Here is a 26,039-nt window from a genome sequence, read left to right as displayed (position 1 = left end):
ATTCTTCTAAGTTTGTACAATAATTATCACCTTAGTGTTCGCGGAGAATCTTGAGGTAAGTTCTACGAAGCTTATATTTTTAATTGCACTCTCCTGGATACTTGTATTGCCGACCTACTTTATGTCATCTGTTATTACATTTATTGGTTTGAAATAAAAAAATGAAGTAAATAAACATTACCAATATGAGTATCTTACTGATTATGCTGAAAACAAAAAACGAAGGTGATCTGTTCACTGAGATGTCTTTCGATCAGGGTAACATTATGCCGGCTTACATTATGCCAGTCCAGTAGAACAGTAGTGCTAGTTTGGGATGGACTGTTTTGACTCGTAGCCAGTTCGTGTTTACATTGAGCTCTACTGGCATAACGTAAATCTGACATAATTATTGTCTTAAGCCCTAACTCTACTGATAGTTGTAATAATATATGCTACAATACCTTTCATTACCTTAAAAAAAAATAAGAACGACAATAAGCATTTAATATCAGTGTAATCGCAATCGTCACCCAAAGTTAAAACACTCAGTTGTGAAACATCAGATATTATAAATTGGTTTTAATATTTTCACGTGTACTACAAAATATGCGTTGATTTCCATGTTGCAAATTTTAACTTTTTCGATGCTCGTCGCTCGTCGATACTCTGAATGATAATGTAGGTATACTCATAATACAGTCAAAATCTGTTATAACGACATCGAAGGGACTACTCATATTGAGTCGTAAAAACCGATAGTTGTAACAACCGGTGACAGGTATTAATAGGAAAGATATGTAATAACATTCAGCCAGGACCTTTGATTTTGGTCAATTTAACCGGTATGTTGTTCTAAACGATGTCGCTATAAACGGTTTTGACTGTATTTGCAAAACATTCGCCTTGATTCACTTTCAGTTCATTCAATCCCAGTTATATCAGTCTCGTTTTATCTATGTTCAAATAAATATCTTATACTTAGTACATTATATTTTCTTGAAATAAAATACCCAAAACATATTTTATACCTTGTTGACAAATGAAAACGTTCCTTGATTGCTCATTTAAATAATACATAATACTGCGGTGTGGTCACTTTATGCCTAATAACCATGTGCATTTCCAGAGTAAATTACAGTTAATTTCAATAAAGAGAAATGAGTGTATTGATGATTAATCATGAAAAAATTGTTTCACGATTGTGTTATTAGAAACATTGAACAATTCTCGAAACAAATCTTTTCATTTAACATCCTATCGAATTTGTACTAATACATTAGTTTTACTACATATTTAATTAACTTTTTAATACATATTTTCACAAGCGTAATTTCAGTGTACAAGCGATTAACCATAAATAATTTCCGAAGTTTTCAGAATTGAAATTCATAAATCCAGAAATAATTGATGTCATATTTAATCGTTGGAATAAAGGTGAGGACAGAAAGGGACGAATTGGAAGTGATTTGCTAATTGATTCTCATTAATGAAGGATTAAATGCGTCAAAATCAATTACTTAACTTGATCATGGGTCTTTATATAAAATTAGTAAGAAACAGGATTCTCACCACGATTGGGCTTTGTGAGCAACAAATTTAGAAGCTAAAAGGTAAATTTTTATGATTATCTTCCAGTGCCGCTCAAATCTTAAATACTGACTGCTAACTTGGATAATGCAAGGCGAAACAATTCCTCCACTAATCCCCGTCCATTCTCTAATATAACGTAGCCACGACTTTTTCCTACGTCCCGCGCGTCTCTTGCCTTATGATCATATTAAAATAAATAGACATACTGGCGAATGTATTTCAATCATTAACTAAAGAGTGATCTGGTGTGAACCATCAACCACCATACTTTAATATTAAGACAACATCGTTAATTTATTTTGTGTACGTTTATAGCTAAAGCTTGCAAATTGCACTTAAGCAAGCTTAAATATAATGGAGAAAGTTGCAACACAAGTAATAAAGCTTAGGAAGTGTTTAGTATTATCAACTGTGTTGGTGTGTAACTCGTAGCGTGGCTAGACGCTTAGCTAATAATCAAGCTCTTTAAACAATAGTGCACGGTTTCAACGAACACGAGTATAGCTGAACGTTACTGTCAAATTACAATTAACTGATTTCAAATAAATTCCTATTTCACAATGTGACTGTTCTGTTATTGTGTTTTTTAGTATTAATATTGCTTAATATCGGATTTTAACGTATACATATCGTTGAAAGATTGTGATTTTGCTGTCAATTTATAATGCTTTATCAGATTATAATATGACGGATTTACAAAAAGGTATAGCGATCAATAAGTAAATATAGAAATAGGATGGTATATAAATTGTTAATTTATTTCTGCTTTAAGAAATTAAGATTATCGCTGCGGTTTAAATGATAAATTGTTAGTATTGATAAATCTGCGTGACCTTTTCAATTATTGATAAATAATCAAATACCACCCTGTCAGTTACTTGTCACATAATTATTTACGTCAACAGAAATCCTAGCCAATACCGGATAATATTTTTCCATTAAGCTTAATATTCATTGTTTATTAATTTCAATATATATCAAAAATCTACACATCGCCAGTAAACAACAATTACGTATGTAATGTAATTTTATTTCAACACGTTAAGTGCGAAGCGAGGCCTAAATCACCCCTGATGCAACTTCCCTGTGGTGCGGCAAGCAAAAAAGTGAATTTCTCTGTCGTGCGAATGGCATAGCTTTGGTTTGGTCCAGTGTAGGAAAGAGATAAATATATATTTGAGATCATTAATGGTTCCGGACTCGGTGGTGTACCTACCTTGGTACCGGATGTCTTAGGCCTCGTGCCGCACTGAATTAATATAATTTTAATGCAGTGCGGAACGAGGCTAAAACGTCCCATATCCCCCCTGACCTCGTACCGCACTCAACGCGAGCTTCCCGCGACCAGTGTTGTGCATCACGTCGATTGGAGAGCACGTCCTTTTACAGCGCCGAACATGTCTAAAGTCATAAATAAGTACAACATATATATTGACATTTTTATAAAAAAAGTATATTGATACTGATTTTTTAATGTTAATTCAAGTTCTAATAATTGTATTTTTAAAGCCCGAGGCAGAATAAATAGGACAGTTTCTTTTCTACTTCTGGTTGCCTTTTTTTTCTATTCTGTGAACCGCATTAAGATTTTCATATACAAATAGAAAGATAAACCTTATGCATAAACCGTAATCCATTATTTTCCAATAATAAGTCTGTAATAGGTGCCTCTTAATGGTATAGAATGGAACGCTTCGTGCGCGAGTCCGACTCGCACTTGGCCGGTATTTTTTTCTTTATGGCGCCTTCAAGCACAATTTAGATTATTTAAAAAAAAATGTATCCTTTGATAGCTTTGTGTTGTTTTTCCAGGTTTTGCCCTTAAAACGATCTAATGAGATATAATTGATCAAAATCGGTCAAGTCATTGTGTAGTTAAGACAATTTAAAAACGTCGATATTATTTTTCCCATCACTAATCGCAGCGAAAATTTGCCCTATTTCAGTGCGTTACGAGGTGTATAAGATCCCATATTTTGTTTTGCTAATAATTCCTAAACTAGCCATCAGATCCCGGGGCGACGGTGGATTAGGGTTCATCAATTCACTGTCTATATCAATAAGGACCAAAATTCTCATTTATCTTTGATTTCGCGCCAGAAAATGGATTTTAGTCTGTAAAAGGAGGTGGGGTCTAATAGACCTCGTGTCGCCCTAACGTCTGGTCACGGTACGGGCCGATTATACCTCGTGCCGCAGGAACGGAAAGTATGCAAAAATTGGTGCCGCAGCTAACGTGTTAAGAAATATATGACTACAAAGTTTATCTCTTCATCTTTTAGAGTTAAAATTACCTTACTTACCTGAATTAAAAAAATAACGAGGATTATATTGTTTCATATTCAAAATATTTGATGTAGGTAAAATAGGTATTTACCATACATAGTAGTGATTTAAAAAGGCAATTCAATTCGTTTTAAACATTTCCAATTTTATTCATTCCGAGGGATTTTGCCGGAGATTTGCCGACTTCAAAGCAATCTCACCAAATGGTGTCATAAAGAGACCTGTGCCGACCGACCGCTTTGCCGCGTAAAAGACGACTACAGATAGACCAAAGGTATGAATAATATATTTTACTTTATGAAAAAGATTTTATAAAAATCATAAAATCAATAATGCTCTAAAATATTCTCAAAATTTATCTACAATAGTTTTTTTTTTTTATAAATTTTAATATCCTAGTTCATATTTTAAAGTATCCCGTATTTATTGATCGTAGGTACATACTCCACTAGTTACTAAGCTACTGTTTGTTTCGACCAAGTTACCAAACTTTAGAAATAATCGTGGTCTTCGTTATTTAAAGTAAAAAAGCTTTAGTTTGATATATGAAAACTTTTTTATATTATAAATTGTTAAAGGAAAAAGCTACCTGATTTCGCTTAGCGAATTGACTGATGCGTACTTACCTAAGATACAATATCTAAGGTTAAATGCAGTATTCGTGTGGGAATAATCCGGATTATGTCAAATAGTTTAATGCGTACAACCAATACACATCCGTTAGTCATCTTGCTTACTTAAGTCATTACATCAGTCAGTACATCATCTTAACCTCTTATCCACTTTAATAAATTACCGAGTAAGCATTGATTAATTGAATTAATTTCATTTGTAGCATCCATTCACTAGAATAAATTTATTGTTATAGATTACACTTCTAAATTCAACTAGAGACATAAAGTCAAAAGAATGAAAAACATCCAGCCAGTATTTTAATTAATATAGAACACTAGCAGTCGCCCGCTATTCCGTTCGCGCGGAATTAAAAAATCTTTATAAGTAGCCTATGTGTTTTCCAAACTATGTTCTACATCTATGCCAAATTCCATTAAGATCCGCTGAGCCGTTCCGGAGATACTTTGAAAAAAACATTCATCCATCCATCTAAACATTCGCATTTATAATATAAGTATGGTTCTCAAAGCACTCTATCAAAACTTACAATAGACAAATAAATACTAAATTGTCTGTCCTCAATTTAATCCATCTGATAAGTTCTGCTTATAAGTATGCATTCAAGAAAATACACTCTACTATAGGTACAGTTTTAAAATATGTACCTACGTACATATGTAGGTTGAATATGTCTTCATGTTCAACGTAAGAATGTCGCTGTCGGAACATGTTCAACATCCGACGGAAGCTACGACTCTGAAGGCAACTTTGAAAACGTTTCGTTTACTTTTATGATTTCAAATAAACTTGTTACATGCAACGAAATATTTATAGTACTAACACTCTATGTTAAAGTATATAAAAAAGTAAATATTGTTTATTCGAGTGATGAATATAACATTTATTTATTATTTCATTTATGGGTTAATAATAAATTATTAGATTGAAATACGCAAGATAGCGTTGCATAAAATAGTTACAAAATTTATGCCAAGAAAATTTACGTTACAAGTGTTGAAACTTTACTTTTGGAGTATAATTAAAACTTCCTTGATTTTGATGAAACCGAACTTTTTTGAAAGTTTATGAATGGACGGAGATTACGGAAAAAGTAGAAGACGTCAATTCAGTATCAATTCGAAAATACGAATATAACTCCAAAAATAACTAATATACAAAATCAAATATGTCATAAAATAGGAAAGGATTGGTTATTTAAGGAAATTAGTGTTACACATGCGATTTTCTTTAATTTTATAAGGTATAGGCATACGAGCAAGCGAGCACCTAATTCGCAGAAACAGCGAAGCAATCACTACTTATAGACATCCGAAATTGCAAATGCGTTGCCTACCTTTAATCTAATCGAAAGAGAATATTGCCCTTTCCTATACGCCCCCTCCTCCATAAAATCCACTGCAACTTCCCATCCTTTTCTTATAAGAAAAGAGTGGGAAGGGAACGAGGACTAAAATTAGACTAAAATTCCATATCAGTAGTACGACGATCTTTATCGATTACAAAATCAAAGATTGTTATTTTCGTACTTAGTACTAAGTTTGTAGAAAGTTTATGCAAAGTGTTGATAACAGTCTGAGTTGATTATTCTGTAAGTTTGTTGATTGTTACTTCGGCACCGACACCGCAATATACGCTCGAAACAAAACTTTACCTCGATGAAAATTTCTTCTTAATTACTATATATTAATATTCCATTTAAGTAATCATTTAAATCTTATAGATGTTATTATTAATTACTGAAAAATGAATAGAAACATTAAAATGTGTACCTTAATGGTGTAATGATCATTGATCACAGTTTACGAGTACTAAGCACACTTTACTCCATGTAGTAAGTCTAATAATATTTAATTTGGCTAAGAAAGAAATGTTCTATTAATTTAAAATTCCAATCTCTTTCAAAGTGAGCCACGTTTGAAGTTGGTAGTTTTCCTACTAAGAGTCTAAAATGATATACGTTTTGATGCTTAAAATAGCATTGCTTTTTATAAGCCATTTACTGACCTTTCTCGAAATAAAAAAGGTGGGAAGTATATTTTTCCAGTGTGTTAAAAATATTTATATTTAACATTTAATAATTATGAATGGAGCCTAGTTGTAGTTATTTTTGTAAATACTTCGGAACTAGCTGTCGCTCGCGACTCCGTCTGAGCAGAATTAAAAAAAAACTTTATTAGTAATCTATGTATTCTTACAGACTATGTTCTATATCTATGCCAAGTTTCCTCAAGATCCGTTGAGCCGTTCCGGAGATACCTTTCAACATACATACATTCATCCAGATTGTATCGTACTTACCATGGTCTTAAATTCTCAGTAACAAAGACAAAGACACATATTTTGAATATACATCAAATCATTACCATCATCAATCTATGCCTTTTCCCAATTATTTGGGGTCGGCCTTCTTTGTCCTAATTTTCCAGACAGCACTATTCCTGCAGTCTTGTTTATCACGGTCGATTTTTTTTTTCAGTAATTATAATTAATATTATAAATTAAATTTAAATTAAAAATAAAATTATATTCGATTAGTTTAATATTTTTTGTTTATAAAAATATTAGTTTAATATTCTAGGCAACATCACATTTTATTTCACTTGTACGTAGCTAGTACGACGTATTAAAAATTCTATCATGTAAAAATAGACTAAAAGTGTTAAGCAAGTTTTTTCTTGTGAGCGATTGACTTGTAGTTAATTAAATGCCAAGCCAGGCGCCTTACAAACTGGTTTACTGTTTACATCGACTATTATTAGTTACATAATGCTACGTCACAAGCACGCCGATGGAAAACTCTAATTAAAATATTTTCAAAAATGGTATAAGTGTGAAATACGTTCAAGAAGTTTTGCGTACTAGGCGCACTGCGGTTTAGAGAAGGGAAACGAGGAACGACAAATGCTGAAGTAGTATTATTAATTGTTTATTTCATTAATACTTCTTGGTAAGGCATATTTATTTCGTTTTTTCTAGGCTATATAACTAATTCTTACGTTTGTTCACAAAAAAGTAGCCTACATGAGAACCTACTGCGAAGTCTGTCATTAAAAAATTGCAATTTTATTTCATGTAAGAATTTGTTTCATAAAAATATTTTATAGTGTATCGAAGTATTTGCTTGGAAAGTTTTTTAATTGAACAGGATGAAATTTCTATAAAATAAAATATTATGCATTTTGTTGGCACATAGCCAGAGCGGGGTTTGCTGCCTGCAAAAATTAACCCTTACTAGATCCCACTGCTCCCTCGGGATACAACTATATTAAAATACTGTTAAGTTTTGTTGAGGCAAGTAGTATCTGTTATAATATTTAACCACATTAAAATATTATTTATTGTTAACGAAAGAGCGATACGAATCGCGATCAGGTAGATGTCAAATCCACAATCCGGTCACGAATTTATAATGAGTAAAGGATTAAAATAAAATCCAAATTTATAATAATTAAAATTATCACATACATGATATAAAATTCAAAGTCCATAAAGTTTAGTAAATTCTCTGACCCTTTTGTAAGCCCGCAAATTCCATAGCTCACAAAGTTTTGGGGTGATGACATTGCGAACACATATATGTAAGTACATCATACTATACAACTTACATACCTAATAAGTGGGTCTGATGATACGTTACATAAGTAATATTTCTAAATGGTTATGTTATATATTTACATAAGTACATAAAAATAATTATATAGGTATAAATGTGTATACAAAAAGCTAGTCGCTTTAACCAACCAACCAAACATTGTAATTTATTTGTACTATACAATTGCATATTTTTCGAAATGTCACCAGCCTAATGCTACTCCTTTATCCATCCTTTTTGAGGAAATAAAAAGAATGTAAGTATTTAATTTTGAGTACATTAAATAGTTATATCTAATTTCCTTTTGCTTTGTTTCGTTAAAAATATTTAATAATCATTTCTCGATATTATATGATTTAAAAATAAGTACAATGACTTTATGTTATTAAATTACGATCTGATGATTTTCATAACAAAGTCAGGTTCGCAATACATCAGTTATAAATAATGCACGACGCGTCGACAAACGGTGAATTCCCTGCGGTCATGACGAATACAGCTTTAATACAAAATCGATGGCAATAATTTATTCAGTTAATTTTAAATACAGATTCTGTTGCTTTAAACAACTTCTACAATTCAAATTGGTGGATCGTCATCCGTAATCTAATGATTAGATTTAATCTGCAAATATCTCTCAGATTGATTCTATTAATATGGTTCAGAAAAATCTTTACCGTTGTTTTCTAAGACTTTAATCACTGTACAAAAATATCGTCATCCCTGTCATTGACAAAATAGAAATAACCAGAGCTGGGCATTAACTCGTTAATCCGTTAATCGTTAATTAACGAAGTTAACATTTTGCTTAACGGATTAACTTTTAAGTTAACTTCAAAAAGTGTTAACGCTTTTGTTAACTTCCGTTAAACTCAACTTCCGTTAATAAAAGTCCGTTAATCGTTAAATTAGAAACTTTGAGACGTGCTGTCATTATGTTTAAATTACGCGCCACGCCACGCTCGTAAGTTCAGTTATGTTGGGCGACTGTCGGCGACTCGAACGGTGAACAAACGAGTTGATAATTGATATAATATGTGAAGTTCGCGTGCAAGTGTATGCATCAGAGCGTCCGGGAAAGACGTGACCAACAGGACAAAATCAAAAGAAGGTTCGAAGTAGTATATTTCATTACGAGTATATAAAAGCATGAGTATGTAATAGCCCACATTCCGAACGCTCTTCGTCACTGCAATACGCCACTTTTTGAGCAACTGTATTAAAACACTTTTTTACTCGTGCTTTTTATTTAGCTTTTCTAAACTCGTGCGTTCTCTTTCCCAATTGTCAAAATAGTACTATAATAATATAAAACCAACCACGAATTTTTACAAAAAGAAATCATTGATGTTTTTATGATTCATGCAAATATTTCTAAAAAGAAGCTCCTAATTTATTACAATATCAGATTTAATGCTTTGATTCAATGAATTAGGTTAGTTTTCATTTTATTTCATCTCGTTAAATTTCATTTTCATTTCATATCAATAAAAATAATCTACTGAAGACTTGGTTGTTTGGGCATAGTTCCCTTTGCCTACCCAGAATGGGTGAAGAAAACAAAAAAAAATCTCTGTATTCTTTTACGGTTGGCGCCATTTTCCAAACATTTTAGTTAGTTGAGTTTATTGTGTTTTTATTATTCTATTAAATTGCTTAATTTTTTCGCAACTGTATCAAAAATAGTTGTTTAGTACACGTGCGAAACTGTCATTACAACTTGTTCCAACTGTCAACCCTCACCTTCGGCTGCGCCTCGGCTCGGGTAGACATTTGTTGGAACTCTTTGCAATGTCAGGCTTTCCGCACTCGTAATGAAATATACTATAATGCATTCGATTATAATGCATATTTGTCTCTAATACCAATGTGTACATTCTATAAATGTATAGTCAAATTACTATTTTAAACAAGTGTCGCCACATAAGTGTGAAATTAGTATGTATAATTTTGGTATGGTTAACTGTTAACGATTAACTTTAACTTGCGTTAAATTTTCGAGAATTTAACGCTTTAACGATTAACGAAGTTAATTTTTTTATTAACGAATTAACGATTAACGAAGTTAACTTTTCGATTAACTGTGCCCACCTGTGGAAATAACAATATGTTTTAAACGGAGATTTTGGTCTCAGAAACCTCCGATTTGTCAAACATATTAAAGAAATGAAAAATGGCGATAAGTTCGTCCAAAGAAAATATGTGATTGTATCTTTTTTACATTTATTTAAACCAATATAAACATGAAATAGCTTCAACAGGCTGATTAAGTAAAATAGACTTTTACTTAGATTTTGCAGTAAAATTAATTGTACTGTTCTTTAGTTATTCACAGCATCCCCTGTTAGAGCGAGGTTTGAGAGATATACGGTCTTACAAATAAAACTCTTAGGTCCACCACACACGGACAGCTTCTAGCGATGTCACATGCGGACTGCAGTTTGCAGCACGTACGCTGGCTCAAGCAATGCCTACGTACTTCGTCTATGTTCGGCCATTTTTCTTTACTTTACAAGCATGTCAACTATGCAATTTATTACAACCATGGCAGCTCGGCTATGTGTCAGGTCTTGATTAATTGCTCCTTCAATTGAAAAAATATCGCTAAGACATTATTATATCATTTTATCTTGTCGTGTATTAATTGCTCTTGTTGTAAACTCCATTTCACTTAGATGACATTTTAATTTCGATTGCTTCGTGGAAAAAAAAATTTAAAAATGACTACATAGATGTGAATACATAGATATTATTAATGTGAATTTCAATTGTCATAAGTATACGAACACTATCGTTATAGCAATTTTTTAAGAAACCAAGAAAGGTTTTTTAGAAAGGTTTTAATTTGCCTTGTATGCTTACAAATTGCCATTTATTTCTTTTCATATTTATAAGTTTGTCCATGATATGGCCTGCATTTAAAATTAATGTGTTCAAAGTAAACATTGTGAAGTTAAATTCGACGAGGCGTGCGTTTTTAATTGCGTTCGTTACAGTTTATATTTGAGTAGTGACCTATTTCCATATCGAACCTTAGAGTTACATTGTTGCATATGTATTTTGTGAACGTGATAAATTACTAACCCGTATAATTGAGTACAATTTCTGTTTACTTAATTTTTATTGTTGTAATAAATCTAATTAAATGTTTTCGAAATTGAACACAAAACTTTTATAAAAATATGATTCCTTATTGTGTCGGATCTATTACTTATTATGTTAAATTTCATTATTATATACAAAATTATTAAGTATATTTTAGAGGTTAAAATCATTGCGCTTAAAATGTGTGTTGTGAATAAGTTAAACTGTTTTGCATATGCACGTAAATTAATATATTATGCTGAAGTGTATGCATATACCATACACGATGCGGTTGCTTAAATTGTCTTGACTTTCGGTAATTTTATGAATATGATATAGCTAATTACATTGAAAACATACTAATCATAAACATTACCTAAACACTTTCTAATAAGATAAGATGTCTTATTAAAAAGATCTAAGTGTTCAAGGCGAGACACTTTGAAGAGAACAAATTGAAAATTAAACATGGAGTTGCAGCAACGTGCTCTTGCCGTTTTTACGAGCGGCTATTATTTGCCACCGGCGGCTTTAACATTTCTATTACCACCGCGCTGTCTCTAATCCCTTCCTTCGAGTAACAATATATACTAAGATTCTAAATATTTAATTTCAACAAGTAAGAATAGACATATAGCAGTGTAAAATATAAGTACGCTTCATACATATATGAAATTTTAAAAGTCAATCCAGGATTATTATTTACTACTTATAGCGTAAAGTACATAATGTTTATCGTAATATATATATCAGAATACCATTGTAAATCTTTTCATGACACCTAAATAAAATTTATGAAAAACTGAAAAACAGTATAACTCTGTACGTCATATTTGCACTTAAGTGCAAAAAATATCTGCGAGTCACTGAAAAAGTTATAAAGGTATTCTAAAAAGAGCAAAAAATCTTTCAGGTCAAGCGATGTCACCCTTTTAATATTTTATTCCGTGCTTACATCGAACCCGTGCTAGCTATTTCTTTCTGATTTCCACATTTTTTATTAATGCCGTGAAAAGGTTATTTGTAAAGATCATAACGGAAATTGTTCCATCTTGTTTCATCAATTCTTCATATAGTTATGAAAAATAATAAAAATATTTTACGTTAAAAATGCTCATTCACAATATCGGGAGCTTTCACCTTGTACTTTATTGTACGAGTACGCTATGTTTCATATCTTTAGCCTATTACAAAGTATGTAGAGGTTACAATTTTACCCACAATTATATATTCTGCCTTATTCCTTCTTATTTATCGAAGAGCGTTATATAATTCACATTAAAATCAAACAAAATAGATTTAAATATAAAATTTAAAAAAAAAAGTAAATAAGAACATTTTCTCAAATCAAGGCGCTTTTGTGTGTTAAATATTTTATTCTACCCTTACATCTAATCTCAGTTCGGCGTTTGTGTCTGATTTGCATACAATTTTTTATTTATAAAGCGCCAGGGTTGTTTGTTTCAAACAATTTGACAAGGGTTGTCTGTGACCGCAAAAGGGAGGTAATGGTAATAATCTGAAACTAGAACTCTTACTAAGGATATTTTTTAAATCGACGCAAACAGCTTGAGTATAAAGTTGTTGTATTTTTTTTAATTCTCATCGACTTAGAACAAGAACGAGACATTTAGACGAAGAATTATGAAGATTTCAAAAATAAAAATTTCGTATAACTTTAACCGATCTTTTAAATTTTCTTTGTTAAGTTTGTAAATAAAATTCAAACAACAGGATTCTCTTAATCTTTTTATTAACAATAAAATTAATCATGTGCGATACATATTTGAATTCTCATTTTATTTTTCACTCTCTGAATCTTGTTCCAGCTTCCATTAATTTTGTCTCAATTTACAACATCCTGAAATCTATTAAATGTAAATGTTGAACACATACACATAATTGTGTTCATCAAAAAATGAATGTCCTAAAAGTTTTTGGTCGGCTGCCACGAGCAGGTAAAACTGTGACACGTACCCCAACACAATCAAATACATTTACAAGATAGAAAGCATTTTCGTTTCTGTTTAATTATATTATTATTCAATTGCAAATGCAACTCTTCTTACCAATTTATAATCGAGAAGTGTGTAAGAAGAAAAATTCATGGAATCTATGCAACAATAAATAACTTTTTTATATTTACAGATAAAATTGTTTGTCCTATCTATTACATTTTTGGGAATTTTAAATAATTAAGCCATGGATTATGACTAGAAGTATTGAAATTAACCCACTGCATCGATATGTCGATCTGGGTAATTTATTGAAAGAAAAATTAAAGCCCACCTTCCTAAATCGCAATCCTAACCCTCGTCCAGTTCGTATCGGGTCACTCGTGGCACATTTAAAAAAAATGTTCCATTTATAAATGTCAGCTTATAAATATGTACCATAGACAGTATTTACAATTTACTTAGTGGTAAATAATTTTATTCGTTCTTACATTTTGGTACAATTTTATGATCAGATCATATGTATATATGTATAATTACAAATTAAGAGAATAAATGAACATCTTCAAAAGCTTTAACAATTAAAATTATTTAAATGCGAAAACTTTTCATAACAAGATAAACAAATGTAATTATTTACCGACAATTTATAAATAATTTAAGTATAAAACACTCACCAGTTACTCGATTAATAATATTTTAATATTAAAACATTTTTATCTAATTAAATCTTATTTGGCAGTAGTTGTTTTTTTTATTTACCACACTGATGTAAGTATCTATCAGTTTTAAGCTACCTTTCTTAATATATAGGTAATAAACCGTTTTATGTAACAAATTCCAACTTACGATGGTCGATTTATTTTTCAGAACAACTGATTCTGAGAGTACTAACAAGTATTTTTTACTTTTATGAATATACACAGATTAACATATCAAATTTGTTAAAGAAAGATCTACCTATTCTCTAATATGATGTGATATAAACATGGAAGAATGGTAGTGATAATTTACAAGGATCGGAATGTATGCATCGTTGAAGTCTTCCAGGTCTTTAACCATAATTAAAGCTCAAAGTTAGTAGATAAGAAAGTTCTGTCCTACGATTTAAAAACGTACAACAAAAATTCCGACGCTTGTCTTTGGCACAGTAGTTTGGCACATATTGGAGCGTTTGAATACATTTCGGTTGGCTTGACAACTCACACAGTTCACATTTAGCAAGTTACATATTCTGCAACATACAAGACAGTTTAACGGCCTAATAACAAATTAACGAGTACAATTAATTAAAATGTACTTAAATTAACTGTACCTTAGCATTACAAATAACAAAGGTGCCATTTTTAAACAGACAGCGGTTATGTACAACAATCATACGTTAAAAATGCAGGAGACACCGTAACGTGGTATGCACAATGCGCACAACATAAACACGTCGCAACATGCGCGCGCGCACGCGGTCTGCCGCTCGTAGCAAACACTAAACACCTCGATGTACTTAAACGGTAAAGATTAAAGATAATATTGTCTGGGCAAAATCTCACTCCACGAACACTCGTCAATTAGTAGCGAGTCGTTAAACTAAGTATATGTATATAAATTTTGATAAAGTTAATTCGTATTTAAGTATTCCATAATATAATTAATTCATCGTAAAAACACTTCAATAGTCATTCGAATATTCACAACTTTGGTAACTTGGATAAAGCACAATACTTTTAGAGTTAGGGCGCTACGCGGTATGCGCGGGGCGGGCAATGCGCGTCCCGTGACGTCAGTAGACGGAGAGGCGCGGCGGGCGTGGGTGCGAGGGCAGGGGCAGGGGCGGGAACACGCCAGGACGCTGCGAGTCGCGCGCTGCTTCCGAGGCGCGCCGTTAAATGATGCTCTCCCGGTTCCGCTCGTTCTCCTCCTGTGAGCTCAGCGAGCTGCCGCCGCAGATCTGCATCTCTATCTCTTGCAACCTGGTACAACAAACAATTATTCCATAAAAAAATTATTAAAGCAACCATACACATCACATTATTCATTATTATTTTATTCGCAGATATCGATGCTTTTCTACATCATCATTATCATATACCTGCATAAGCAATGCACTAATGGATAATAACGAAACACAATAACCCGATTAACAGTAAGAATCGATTTAACTTTAGAATCCATTCTGGTTGGAGCACAAACCTCTGATCGACTTCCCACTGTTGTTGGCTCAGTTTGGCGGACATGGCAGCATTTTCCGTCTCGACAGTGTACAGGCGCTCGCGCAGCCGCTTGATCTCGCACTCGAGCAGCTCGTGCGAGTCGAGGAGTGCGCGCGGGGCCGCCGCGCTGCCGCCCGCCGCGCTGCTACGCACTGACGACGCGCACGACGCCACTGGCGACGCTACTCGGAGAGGGCTTACTGACGAACTGGAGGTAGAATAATTAGGAATTACCCAAAAGGTATTATTTCATTAGACCGAACTGGCAACACGTCGCCGCTACTCCTGTGCGGCGTTAATTCGCTGTAATGCGGATGCTCCCGGTAGCATAGTTATATTGGGAGACAATTTCAAAACATTATTTAATAAAAAGCCATGTGAAAGATGAAAATAATGTGCAGTTCACCTATAAAGCTGGTCCCGATAAGAAGGCGGGTGTGTAGTATGTAATGGTGGTGGTAGAGGAGCGGGCGGTAGCTGCATTTCTTCTATGGGGATACGACCGCTCGTCTCTACCAGGCCCGGTGTCGATTGACAACGGCCCATTGCAACTAAAATATAGTAAATATGAATTGTAATTTTTGATGATCTGATTCTTATTATATAATATATATTTAAATATATATATATATATATATATATATATATATATATATATATATATATATATATATATATATATATATATATATATATATATATATATATATATATATATATATATTTAAATTACCTTTCTCTAAGGGTGCCTTCTTATATTTCTCGAGTCTCTTAACGGCGATGGCTTCTAACCGCACTCTGGCGGCGGGGTACTCCTTGAGGACGTCCCACATGTCCTTCTTGCTGAGCACGAACAAGTCCGAGTAGCCCACGGACCGCACCGACGCTGTCCGCCGGTTGCCTGTCGACGTGTCATCCACACACTCCGTGCCAACCGGTGCTCGGCTCATTCAACCCATGCATTGTTCCAACTTCACACATTAAATCAATACCGATCAAATATGTATTGCCTCAAAATTTCATTGACACGCCAAGAAACTAAGATGTGCAATTTTATTTCATTGATTTCAAAAGCCGGAACAACACACAGGTAATAGGAAAGAACGCCGATAACACCATAAAATTAAAAAGTAGAGGGAGTAGTCATAGTTGTAATAAACCAAGCTTAGGAAGAAAAGTAATATTGTAACTAACTTTACCTATGAAGAAGAATAAAACATTTCAAAATAAACAATTTGAAGAGGGCATCATACTCAATCTCAAAAAAAAAAGGAATACAAGCATCCTCTATCGAATTATCCTTATTTGCTTAAGTAAAGATAAAGCGTTCCATGAAGAAAAGGTAGGTAAACAGTATTCAAAGAATACTCTAAGCATTACTACTCATATAATGTCTATATTTCGTTGATAACAATAAAATTAAAAATATTTATCATAACTCAAGTGATAGTACGGCTAAAGTCCTTAAATATAAATTTGTAAATATAACGAGTTACAATATTGTTGGGATATCATGCACCAAGAGGTCACGCCAAATACACGAAGTAATCGGGGAGGATGCAAAGCGACCGGGGACACTGCCTTCAATACAACCAAAGGAGATGGTACAATAATGCAAAACAAAACATGACTGCTAAATCTACTAATCAGAAGACATCTAAATTAGAAGCTACTGAAAGGAAAATAAATAAATAAACCAGCTTACCATTCACTATAATGATCGATAAGTTTATGAAATGTAATTTCTACAAAGACTTAACAAGCATGAAAAGGAGACTACAAAGAACGAAATAGCTTTGATAACAAAATATAAAATGTAGAAGCGCTCCTTAGGAAAATCCATAGAAAACGTGTTAGCGCTGAGTCAGTGCCCACCCTGCTACTCTTGGAAGTCGTTTCCAATAGTAACAGGTGAGCTGCGTCTGCGATAACAAACGGTAAGCTCGATGTCCCAGAACCTGTTGGTGGCGTCGGCCGCTCCCTCGGCCTGACTGCAGCGTCTCCTCGAAACGTTTGCGTTTGCTTTTCAAAACTTTTAAGAAAAAAATAGAGTAATAATGGCGTGGCGTCTCGGGCCGTGGCGATATTTACCAAGTTGTTTACCTGCCGTGCCCATGTTCAGAATGGAAATTTCGCCAAAATAAGAACCCGCTTTGAGTGTAGCCAACACCGTCTTTCCGTTGTCGCCAACCACCTGCAGCTTGCCCCTGTTCACTATGTACATCTCCTTCCCGACCTCGCCTGAGGACAACGCAACTTAATTTACATATTGCACGATCTTCAATACATTATCCTGTACTATACCACAAAACTTGGTTCTTTATTTTTGTCGAGACAAATAGTAATTAAATGGAAGTGCAGTATGGGAGAAATGCTGAAATTAGGCACTAATGATCAAGAAGAAATCAAGATCTTCACTTTCATCGTATCTAAAATAAAAAAAACAAAAGGTGGCCTTAATTAAAATTCTAAAGCTTTAATCACCTTTTCTACAAATGTAATCGCCCGGTGAAAACAGCACGGGCCGCAGTCTCAAGACAAGCTCGCACAGAAATCCCGCCTCCGTGTTCTGAAATATCTCCACCCTGCAAAATAATATTATAAAAATATGTTAAAACGAGTACTAATGCAAAGATATTCATTTGTATAAGAATTTATTCTAATTACAAGATGTTGATCATTAAATTTTCCACATGAATTCAAGTCAAGAGAGAAAAAAAACATGGAGGCAGCCATAAGGAAACATAAAAAAACAAGGTTCGTATAAACAAACGCTTTTGCATAATTCATGGACGTAAAAAGCGAATGTTTCTGTTTTTAATTATACAGCACAGGATATTAAACTTCAACTGTCATTGCCGGGCTGAATTAATTAGAGGCCTTATTACAGAGGCCTGCTTAGTCCTTACTAAGATCGCGGATCAAATATACTGTCGCCGAAAATTAACAATTACGATACAGACAGTGTACACTACACTACATCTGCCTATCGTTAACAAATTTACACTTTTATACGTTATGTTACACAACCTACATAACAAACCCATCACACAAATAGTTATAGACAAATTCAATGAAAATGAGAAATTATAACAGACCCATCCCTATCCAATCAATTTTATCTTTATAAGTCTGTAATCACAGCCTTATTACTAAGAGACACGTCTGTATCATTAATTGAAACACAAACTTTCCAAAATAAATATACGAGTATAGACAACAACTGCCAGTGAAATGTGTAAATATAATTTATCATTTCCATTGAATTCTTAAAACAAATATAAAAACAATACAATAAATACACACAAACAATAAACCAAAAACAATCATAAACAAACAATAAAACAAACCAAAAACAATACTGCGGAAAAGTAAAAAAAGATGTTTGTTAGTAGAAAATCTGTTAATTTTCTTTTGAAAATATAGAACGAATTTTTATCGACCATCACTAGACGAAATGTAATCCATTTTCCACGTTTCCACTTAAATTTTCTTTTATAAAACATGGGCCTGGTTCGAGATAAGCACGCCGAACATTTTCCCCGACTGTGGCACAATTTGAGAAATGTTCTCAACAGAGATGGCAACCGGCCATACTTGCCGATTACAATTACAGCCTTTTGTGGAAGAAATTTCATGAACTCCATGAACTCAGGAGGAATTTAAGTGAAATAGTGTAATAAGTGTCGTATATACTCGTAATATGTATATTTATTTTAAGTACAAAATAAAAATAAATCATTAATATAATTAACATATTTGTAATTCTTCAAACTCACCTCTACCGCAAACACAAGTTTGAAAAGTAAAATGTGTTTATGCAACGTGGACATAGAACTTCAAAATAAAGTTGTATAAATGAATCATTTTGAAAGAGAAGCACATACATTATATTTTACAAATAAAATATTTTCTTTTGCTACAATAAAAATAATGGATCAAATGCTTTTAAATCTCAATCTCAAATTTTCTTTTTATAACTTTTAATATAAATCATGGTAGTCTTAAAAAAACTTTTTGGTGAAAACTTAAAATAATACCACACTTTTAACACATAAATGCTGTACACTAAGTTCACCATAAAACTCACAGAAAAACCAAAGCTGAAAAAAAAGTAAAACAAACATGCTTTTCTTTTATTAAGCTATTTCTTAACAAATTACTTCGTTCTTCTCGTCTTTTATTCAAAACAACAGCGACAAACCATCAAAGGTAAATGTCAAATTATGAAAGGAAATGTAATAAGAGAGAATGCGAAATGTAAATATTTTTAAAAAGAGATTTCTGCGACAAAAAAGCAAACCTCTTCAACGTGTCAAGATGGACGTTGATGGCAATTTCCGCCTTGAGTTTGTCGGGGAGGCAGGAGACAGCCTTTTCCTCGTCGGAGCACTTCTGAGTGAGCCAAAGATAATCGAACCATTTTATCACTTTGACTTGAAGATGCGTCGGTACTCTTCTCATCCGCATGTAAGTTTTTACGCCGTCCAATTTCGCTGCAACAAAGTTCATTATTAGATTCTAAACGAATTTTCAACACAAAACAGCAGCACATTGAAGAAATACACAATTTCCTTTAGTGGTAATTTACGTTAAAGAACGAATTGAACTATGAATCGTATGAATTGTATGAACGAATTGTAACTATGAAAATACGTCAAATATTTTTCCGTTATTATAACATTGGTTGTGGAATTCGGGCAAATGAACACCATCGCTGAAATCGATTCAACACGGTTTGCCCATAAAGCGAAATCTGTAGACGCCCACGATTGCTTTTTATTATTATTGCGGGGTATATTAAGTGATTTGTTGTATATAAGATGCTTTAAGGACTCTTTTCAACTGTGAATTCCTTTCAACGCAACAGTATCTTTTGCAAAGGTAATTTTCTGAACCACTAATATTAAAATTGTTGGTTAATGAATTTCATTGAAACCATTAATCGATTAGATACGTATTTAAAAATAGAAACAGTTTAGTAATTTAATAAGTAATTTTATTTTCAATTCCTATATCTGTAAAACCTAGATTATCCATAATAATTATCAGGAAATTCAGCAGAGCATTGTCAGACATAACAGTTAGGTTACAAGATCCTAACCATAATGTAAGTGATAGTTTAACATTTGCAAACTTAGTTTATATTGTAACAATAGGTTAGGCCATCTTGTAATCGTAGCTGCACAATATCAACTATATTAGCAATGTAGTATAGAGTTTCCCTATATTGCCGAATGCATTGCAATTCTACAATACTACTGGTATGTTCACGAATACTGTAATAAATTTATAAATGCGAATGTTTCGATGGATGGATGGATGTTTGAAGGTATCTCCAGAACGGCTCACCGGATCTCGATGAAATTTGGCATAGATGTAGAACACAGTCTGGCGGAACACATAGGCTACTAATTAAGTTTTTTTTTTTATTCCCCGCTGACGGACTTGCGGGCGACAGTTAGTCTTGTAATAAATGCACGCTGTAAGACACATCACACGACATATTTATGACTGACAAATATGTACAGGAAACTAAGGCTTTTATCTAAACATGAAAGCATTCTTAGGTCTTAATTAAAGTTAACCACACTGAGGCTTTAAAAGTTTACTAAGAAAGTCTCTTAGTGTAGATTTAGTATGAAAAATCTACATTAAAGGACTTCTTATTGACATATAAATGTCTTTGAATGTGCCAGTTATCAATAATCATTTGGTTTGTTGACGCAGATGTAAGAATTAAAAGAAGTGACAAAAAATATTACAATTTACTTAGGTGTTTAATTAAAAATTCAAAGATTTAATAATATTTGATTTTACTTTAAAGGAATAAGGAGGAATATAATGATATTTAATGTTTAATATATCATTAATTTTCCTTCAGTCTTACGAAACATGATGCTGAAATCTAATTTAAAACAATATGGCAACATTATATTACAAGAGTATTCTAGTTGCATAACGTACAGAATTTCATGAAACACGGTGACGTCTGAATTGTAATGTTAAGTAAATCTTGCTTAATCACATCTGTCGTCGCACGTAAATTAATTCTAGTTTAAGCGACTTACGTCAAGTATACTGCACTTAATATCCTCTTGAAATACTAAGATGTAGCAGCGTGCTATAATGCATTTGGTACAAACTATAACATGATAAATTAATTTACGTGGATAATGTTCAACAGAAATAAATGATTAGAAATAAATACTTATATTATAAATAGAAAACATTTGATTGTTTTTTGTTTGATTGCATTGAATAGACACCAAAACTTCTTTCACTATTGGACTATATTGATTACAAGATTTTTAATTCCGCACGGGTGAAGTTGCGTGCACTGCTAGTAATTTACGACATGAACATTATCGCGAAAGTATAGAGGTACAAAGGAAACATCGAGTAAATAAAGAAGTCAAAATTGTATCAGTCACTTTCGACACGATTGTCATTATATCTCATCTTACTAATATTATAAATGCGAATGTTTAGATGGATGGATGGATGGAAGTTTGTAAGAAGGTAACTCCGGAACGGCTGAACGGATTTTGATGAAATTTGGCACAGATGTAGAATATAGTCCGGAAGAACACATAGCCTACTTATTAAGTTTTTTTAATACCACACGGACGGAGTCGCGAGCTACAGCTAGTTAATAGTAAAGGTTGAATAAAAATTTCAAACCACAGCTTAAAAAAAAGTGAATTTATCAACTTAAATTCAATTACAAGTGAAACGATTTCTGTTTTAATTTAGCTGGTAAAATATAAAAGTAAAAAAACGTTTAACAAATAGTTCGCGTAGGTATAGTGTTTCTACAATTAATTAAACAGCGCGGATATCAATGAACTTCGTCGCTGCATGTTAGTTAACTATGATTGATTCAATGACGCATGAAATGTATTCTTTTTATATTTACTAGTTTAATTATTTTATTTTCATTTTTCGTCTTTAAATGGGAAAAACAAGCTATAATACATAATTTACTAATAACAAAAAAAAAACTGTTATATGCTTGTAAAAAGAAATGTTTTTGCCTTAAGAAACCGTAGTGAATTATTATTTGAAGTGTTGCTAATCAAAACTGTTCCAATTCGAAACACCTGTTTAATTTAAAAGCATACATTTAAACAAAAAGTGTAAGCTTTCAAAATGTTTGTAAAACAATTTTCAAAGCAGTAAAATTTTAGGAACAGCCTGCGTGAGTTTAATCCCCGCTATCTTAGTGGAACAAGTAATTTCCCCGCATCTGGCAACTGAACATTATTATTGTAGGCATTTCGAGTAATTTAATTTTACTTCCAGTTGAGCCTAGCTCCACACAACTTGCAGCCAGCGGGAGAGCCTGTCGGAAATAAGCCGTGTAAAAATCCGCCGCACAGATTCAGCGTTTATATTCCTAAATTTGTACATTATAATAAAAGCTTTTAACCACATTCTCGTGACATGATAAATCTTAGTGACATCACAAAATGTTCATTACTAAGAACAGATTTATCGTTGGTTTCTGAGACAAAAATACCTGTATAAAACATGTCGTCATTATCTTTGACAAAAGAAAGATAACATTTTTCTTACTCATGGATTTTTGGACTCGGCATCTAACGATTATTAATAATTTAAAGAGACTAAATCAATTAACTAATGCTGTTAATTCGCAATAACGATATACTCAGATATAATTTGTATTTTGACTTTTACTCAGTAAAATAGAGAGATGACCAAAGATGTTTATCTTCAAGTTAAGAGTTTGCAAAAACATATTTTGTTAATGTTTCTGTGTCTGTAATATGTACGAAGTCGGGTGCGTGAATCTTGCACCAAACACAAACAGAGCGGGATGGTGGCCTACGGGCATAATATAAAATTCTATGAGCGACATGACTTTGTACGTACAAAGCCGGCACGAGTAACCGCGTTGATTGCGTAGCTACAACACAACTCGTCCAACAATTTGAATATAAACTAGGTGGTTACTGGCCGGCCGGGTGATCCACGCCATGTTTACCCTGCCTGCTTGTGTCTCTCACAATATCTCTTCAATCGTACATTCAGTGCATCAGTCAACAATAATTCGATACAGCATTGATTATCATAACAAATTAATTTTTGACTATCAATTTTCTATCTGACGATACATCACGAATCTACAAAAAATTACAGAGTACGATATATTATAAACGAAGTATTTTAAAACAAGTGAACTTATATCCCAAACATTTCGAACCGATTTTCTCAAATAATTTCTAACAGTAAATATATTTTGAAAATCAATAATAAATAAATCATTTATTCTAATAAGAGTAAACAGGAATAAGAAAGGTGACCCTCAAGGTTTATATTGCTCTTATCGAAAGGAGGATAAACCTCTCAAAGGTACACTCTTTACAAGAATTGACAAAACATTAGTAAAACTGTCCTCTATCCAGAGTCTATTTCATCCTAATTAGTAGTAAACATCGTTTCAACCAAACTAATATAAAAATGTATAGGAAACAACAAATATTAGGTCCTTACATATGAAATTGGCGTTTTTCGTACTGGCCACTTTAATCACGAATTTCTCTTCTTTGGTAAGGAATTCCAAATTCAAATTTGTACAGCTATAGACTCATGTATTTGTGGTTCGATGACCGTCATTCATTTGTTTTTTTCTTCTGTTTTTTTCGGTTTGCGTCACTCATTTTACAAAATGGAAAACTTAAAATATCGCATTATTTACGAGTACGAGTTCCGCCGTGGCACTAGTGCTGCGGAAACGACTCGAAGGGTGAATGATGTGTATGGCGGTCGTGTTGCAAAAGAAAACACAGTTCGTTTTTGGTTCCAACGTTTTCGTTCTGGAAATTTCGATCTGCAGAACAAGCCCCGTTGACGGCCTGAGACTCAAGTTGATAATGAAGAGTTGAAGGCTATTGTGGAAGCGGATCCATCGCAAACCACGTCCGAGTTAGCTGCAGGCTGCGATGTTAGTGATAAAACTGTTTTAATTCACTTGAAGCAAATTGGGAAGATTAAAAAGCTTGAAAGGTGGGTACCTCACGAATTGACTGAAGCAAACCGGCAAACGCGCGTCGACTGTTGCGTGACATTACTAAACCGGCACAATAATGAAGGTATTTTAAACCGAATCATTACCTGTGATGAAAAATGGGTTCTTTACGATAATCGGAAGCGCTCAGCGCAATGGTTGGATCCTGGCCAGCCAGCCAAATCCTGCCCCAAGCGAAAATTAACCCCAAAAAAGTTACTTGTAAGCGTTTGGTGGACTAGTGCCGGTATTGTTCATTACAGTTTTCTCAAATCTGGCCAGACTATTATGGCTGATGTCTATTGTCAGCAATTGCAAACCATGATGGAAAAGCTAGCGGCTAAACAACCTAGGCTGGTCAATCGCTCCACGCCACTGCTGCTTCACGACAACGCTAGACCACACACTGCGCAACAGACGGCTACTAAATTAGAAGAGCTTCAATTGGAAAGTCTAAGACATCCTCCGTACTCCCCGGACCTTGCTCCAACAGATTACCATTTTTTTCGAAATTTGGATAACTTCTTGCAAGGGAAAAAATTCAACTCCGATGGGGCAGTCCAAATCGCCTTCAAAGATTTTATTGATTCCCGTCCGACTGGTTTTTTTAGTAAAGGGATCAATGAACTACCTATGAGATGGCAAAAGTGCATAGAAAATAATGGTTCATACTTTGATTAATTAAATATATTATAGTAAAAAATATTCGACTTTTTGTTCCTCCCATACAAAACGCCAATTTCATATGTAAGGACCTAATAAAATATAAAAGTATATTCAACAATTTACTATTACAATTCTTATCAACGTTTCAAAACTGAGTTTCTTATTGTATACCTTAAATAAATGATAAGCAAGTATCGAGGTCTCCGTAATTATAATTTTCGGGTTCTAAATTCCAATAGGAATACCAACAGACGACAGTCGCAAAACTTTTAATTGGTAGCTCAAGTATTTCTCTAGCTCGAGACTTTGACACAACGAGATTGTCAAAGTGAATAAAATGAGTATGTCTTATAACGACTTAAATAATACCAATAAGTAAGACGGCATGTCTTTTTAATAATCGTATAAGAAGGAAAATGAATCTCATAAACTTCTTAGGCTCTTCAACATAATTTCATTTCAATCTGAGATTTCAAAGTTAGCAAATGTGAAACTAATGGAAATCCCATGGATATTAAAAATGTGGGGCCATAAGTTTTTTTTTCCCTTGGAAGTATGCAGTTGAAGCGGCCGCTATATACAGCAGTGGGCAGGTCTGACATGACATTGTCAACAGTTTGTTGTGGTGATGATGGCTGGGGGTTGGCGGCTGATGGTGGCGGATGCGAATGGATCAATTATTGTCGAATTGTTGGGGTCGGGGCGCGGCGTGGCGCGGATCGATGAGGCGCGCGGGGCCCTCTGCCGGCCGGGCGCGGTGCGGCGCCCGACTTTCGCCGAGCTATTTATAACATTCAAGCCGGTGACCCATTTCGCTGCAGCGCCGGCGAGGAAGGTCACGGATTCAGCCGGCTCTGCTCTGCCGTCACGGCGCCATTGTCTTTTCAACCGTGCTGCAGTGCTAATTAAAGTTGTTGACACTCCGCCGGCTCTTTCTGCCTCCATGATGCTCGTCTTGTCCTTTTTCGAACAAATCGTAATGGATATGCATATTTGTGCATTTTACTTCT

General features: G+C 33.6%; 1 protein-coding gene across 1 annotated transcript in view; it reads right to left on the bottom strand.

Annotated features, from left to right (window-relative positions):
* Positions 1 to 13,869: 13,869 nt before the first annotated feature.
* LOC106712309 (cyclic nucleotide-gated cation channel alpha-3) overlaps positions 13,870 to 26,039 on the bottom strand; it is a 35,577-nt gene continuing 23,407 nt past the window's right edge. Inside the window, exons 6-12 of the mRNA XM_014504820.2 lie at positions 19,636 to 19,828; positions 17,817 to 17,917; positions 17,424 to 17,573; positions 16,066 to 16,233; positions 15,739 to 15,883; positions 15,313 to 15,540; positions 13,870 to 15,092 (exon numbers count right to left, since the gene is read on the bottom strand). Coding sequence (XP_014360306.2) covers positions 15,005 to 15,092; positions 15,313 to 15,540; positions 15,739 to 15,883; positions 16,066 to 16,233; positions 17,424 to 17,573; positions 17,817 to 17,917; positions 19,636 to 19,828 — 1,073 coding nt within the window. The 3' untranslated portion in view covers positions 13,870 to 15,004. The remainder of the gene's footprint in view (positions 15,093 to 15,312; positions 15,541 to 15,738; positions 15,884 to 16,065; positions 16,234 to 17,423; positions 17,574 to 17,816; positions 17,918 to 19,635; positions 19,829 to 26,039) is intronic.

The sequence above is a fragment of the Papilio machaon genome, chromosome 3, assembly GCF_912999745.1.
Source record: "Papilio machaon chromosome 3, ilPapMach1.1, whole genome shotgun sequence".
Taxonomy (NCBI): Eukaryota; Metazoa; Arthropoda; class Insecta; order Lepidoptera; family Papilionidae; genus Papilio; species Papilio machaon.
The sequence above is the reverse complement of the archived record's forward strand: the minus strand, read 5'-3'. Positions and strand labels throughout refer to the sequence as shown.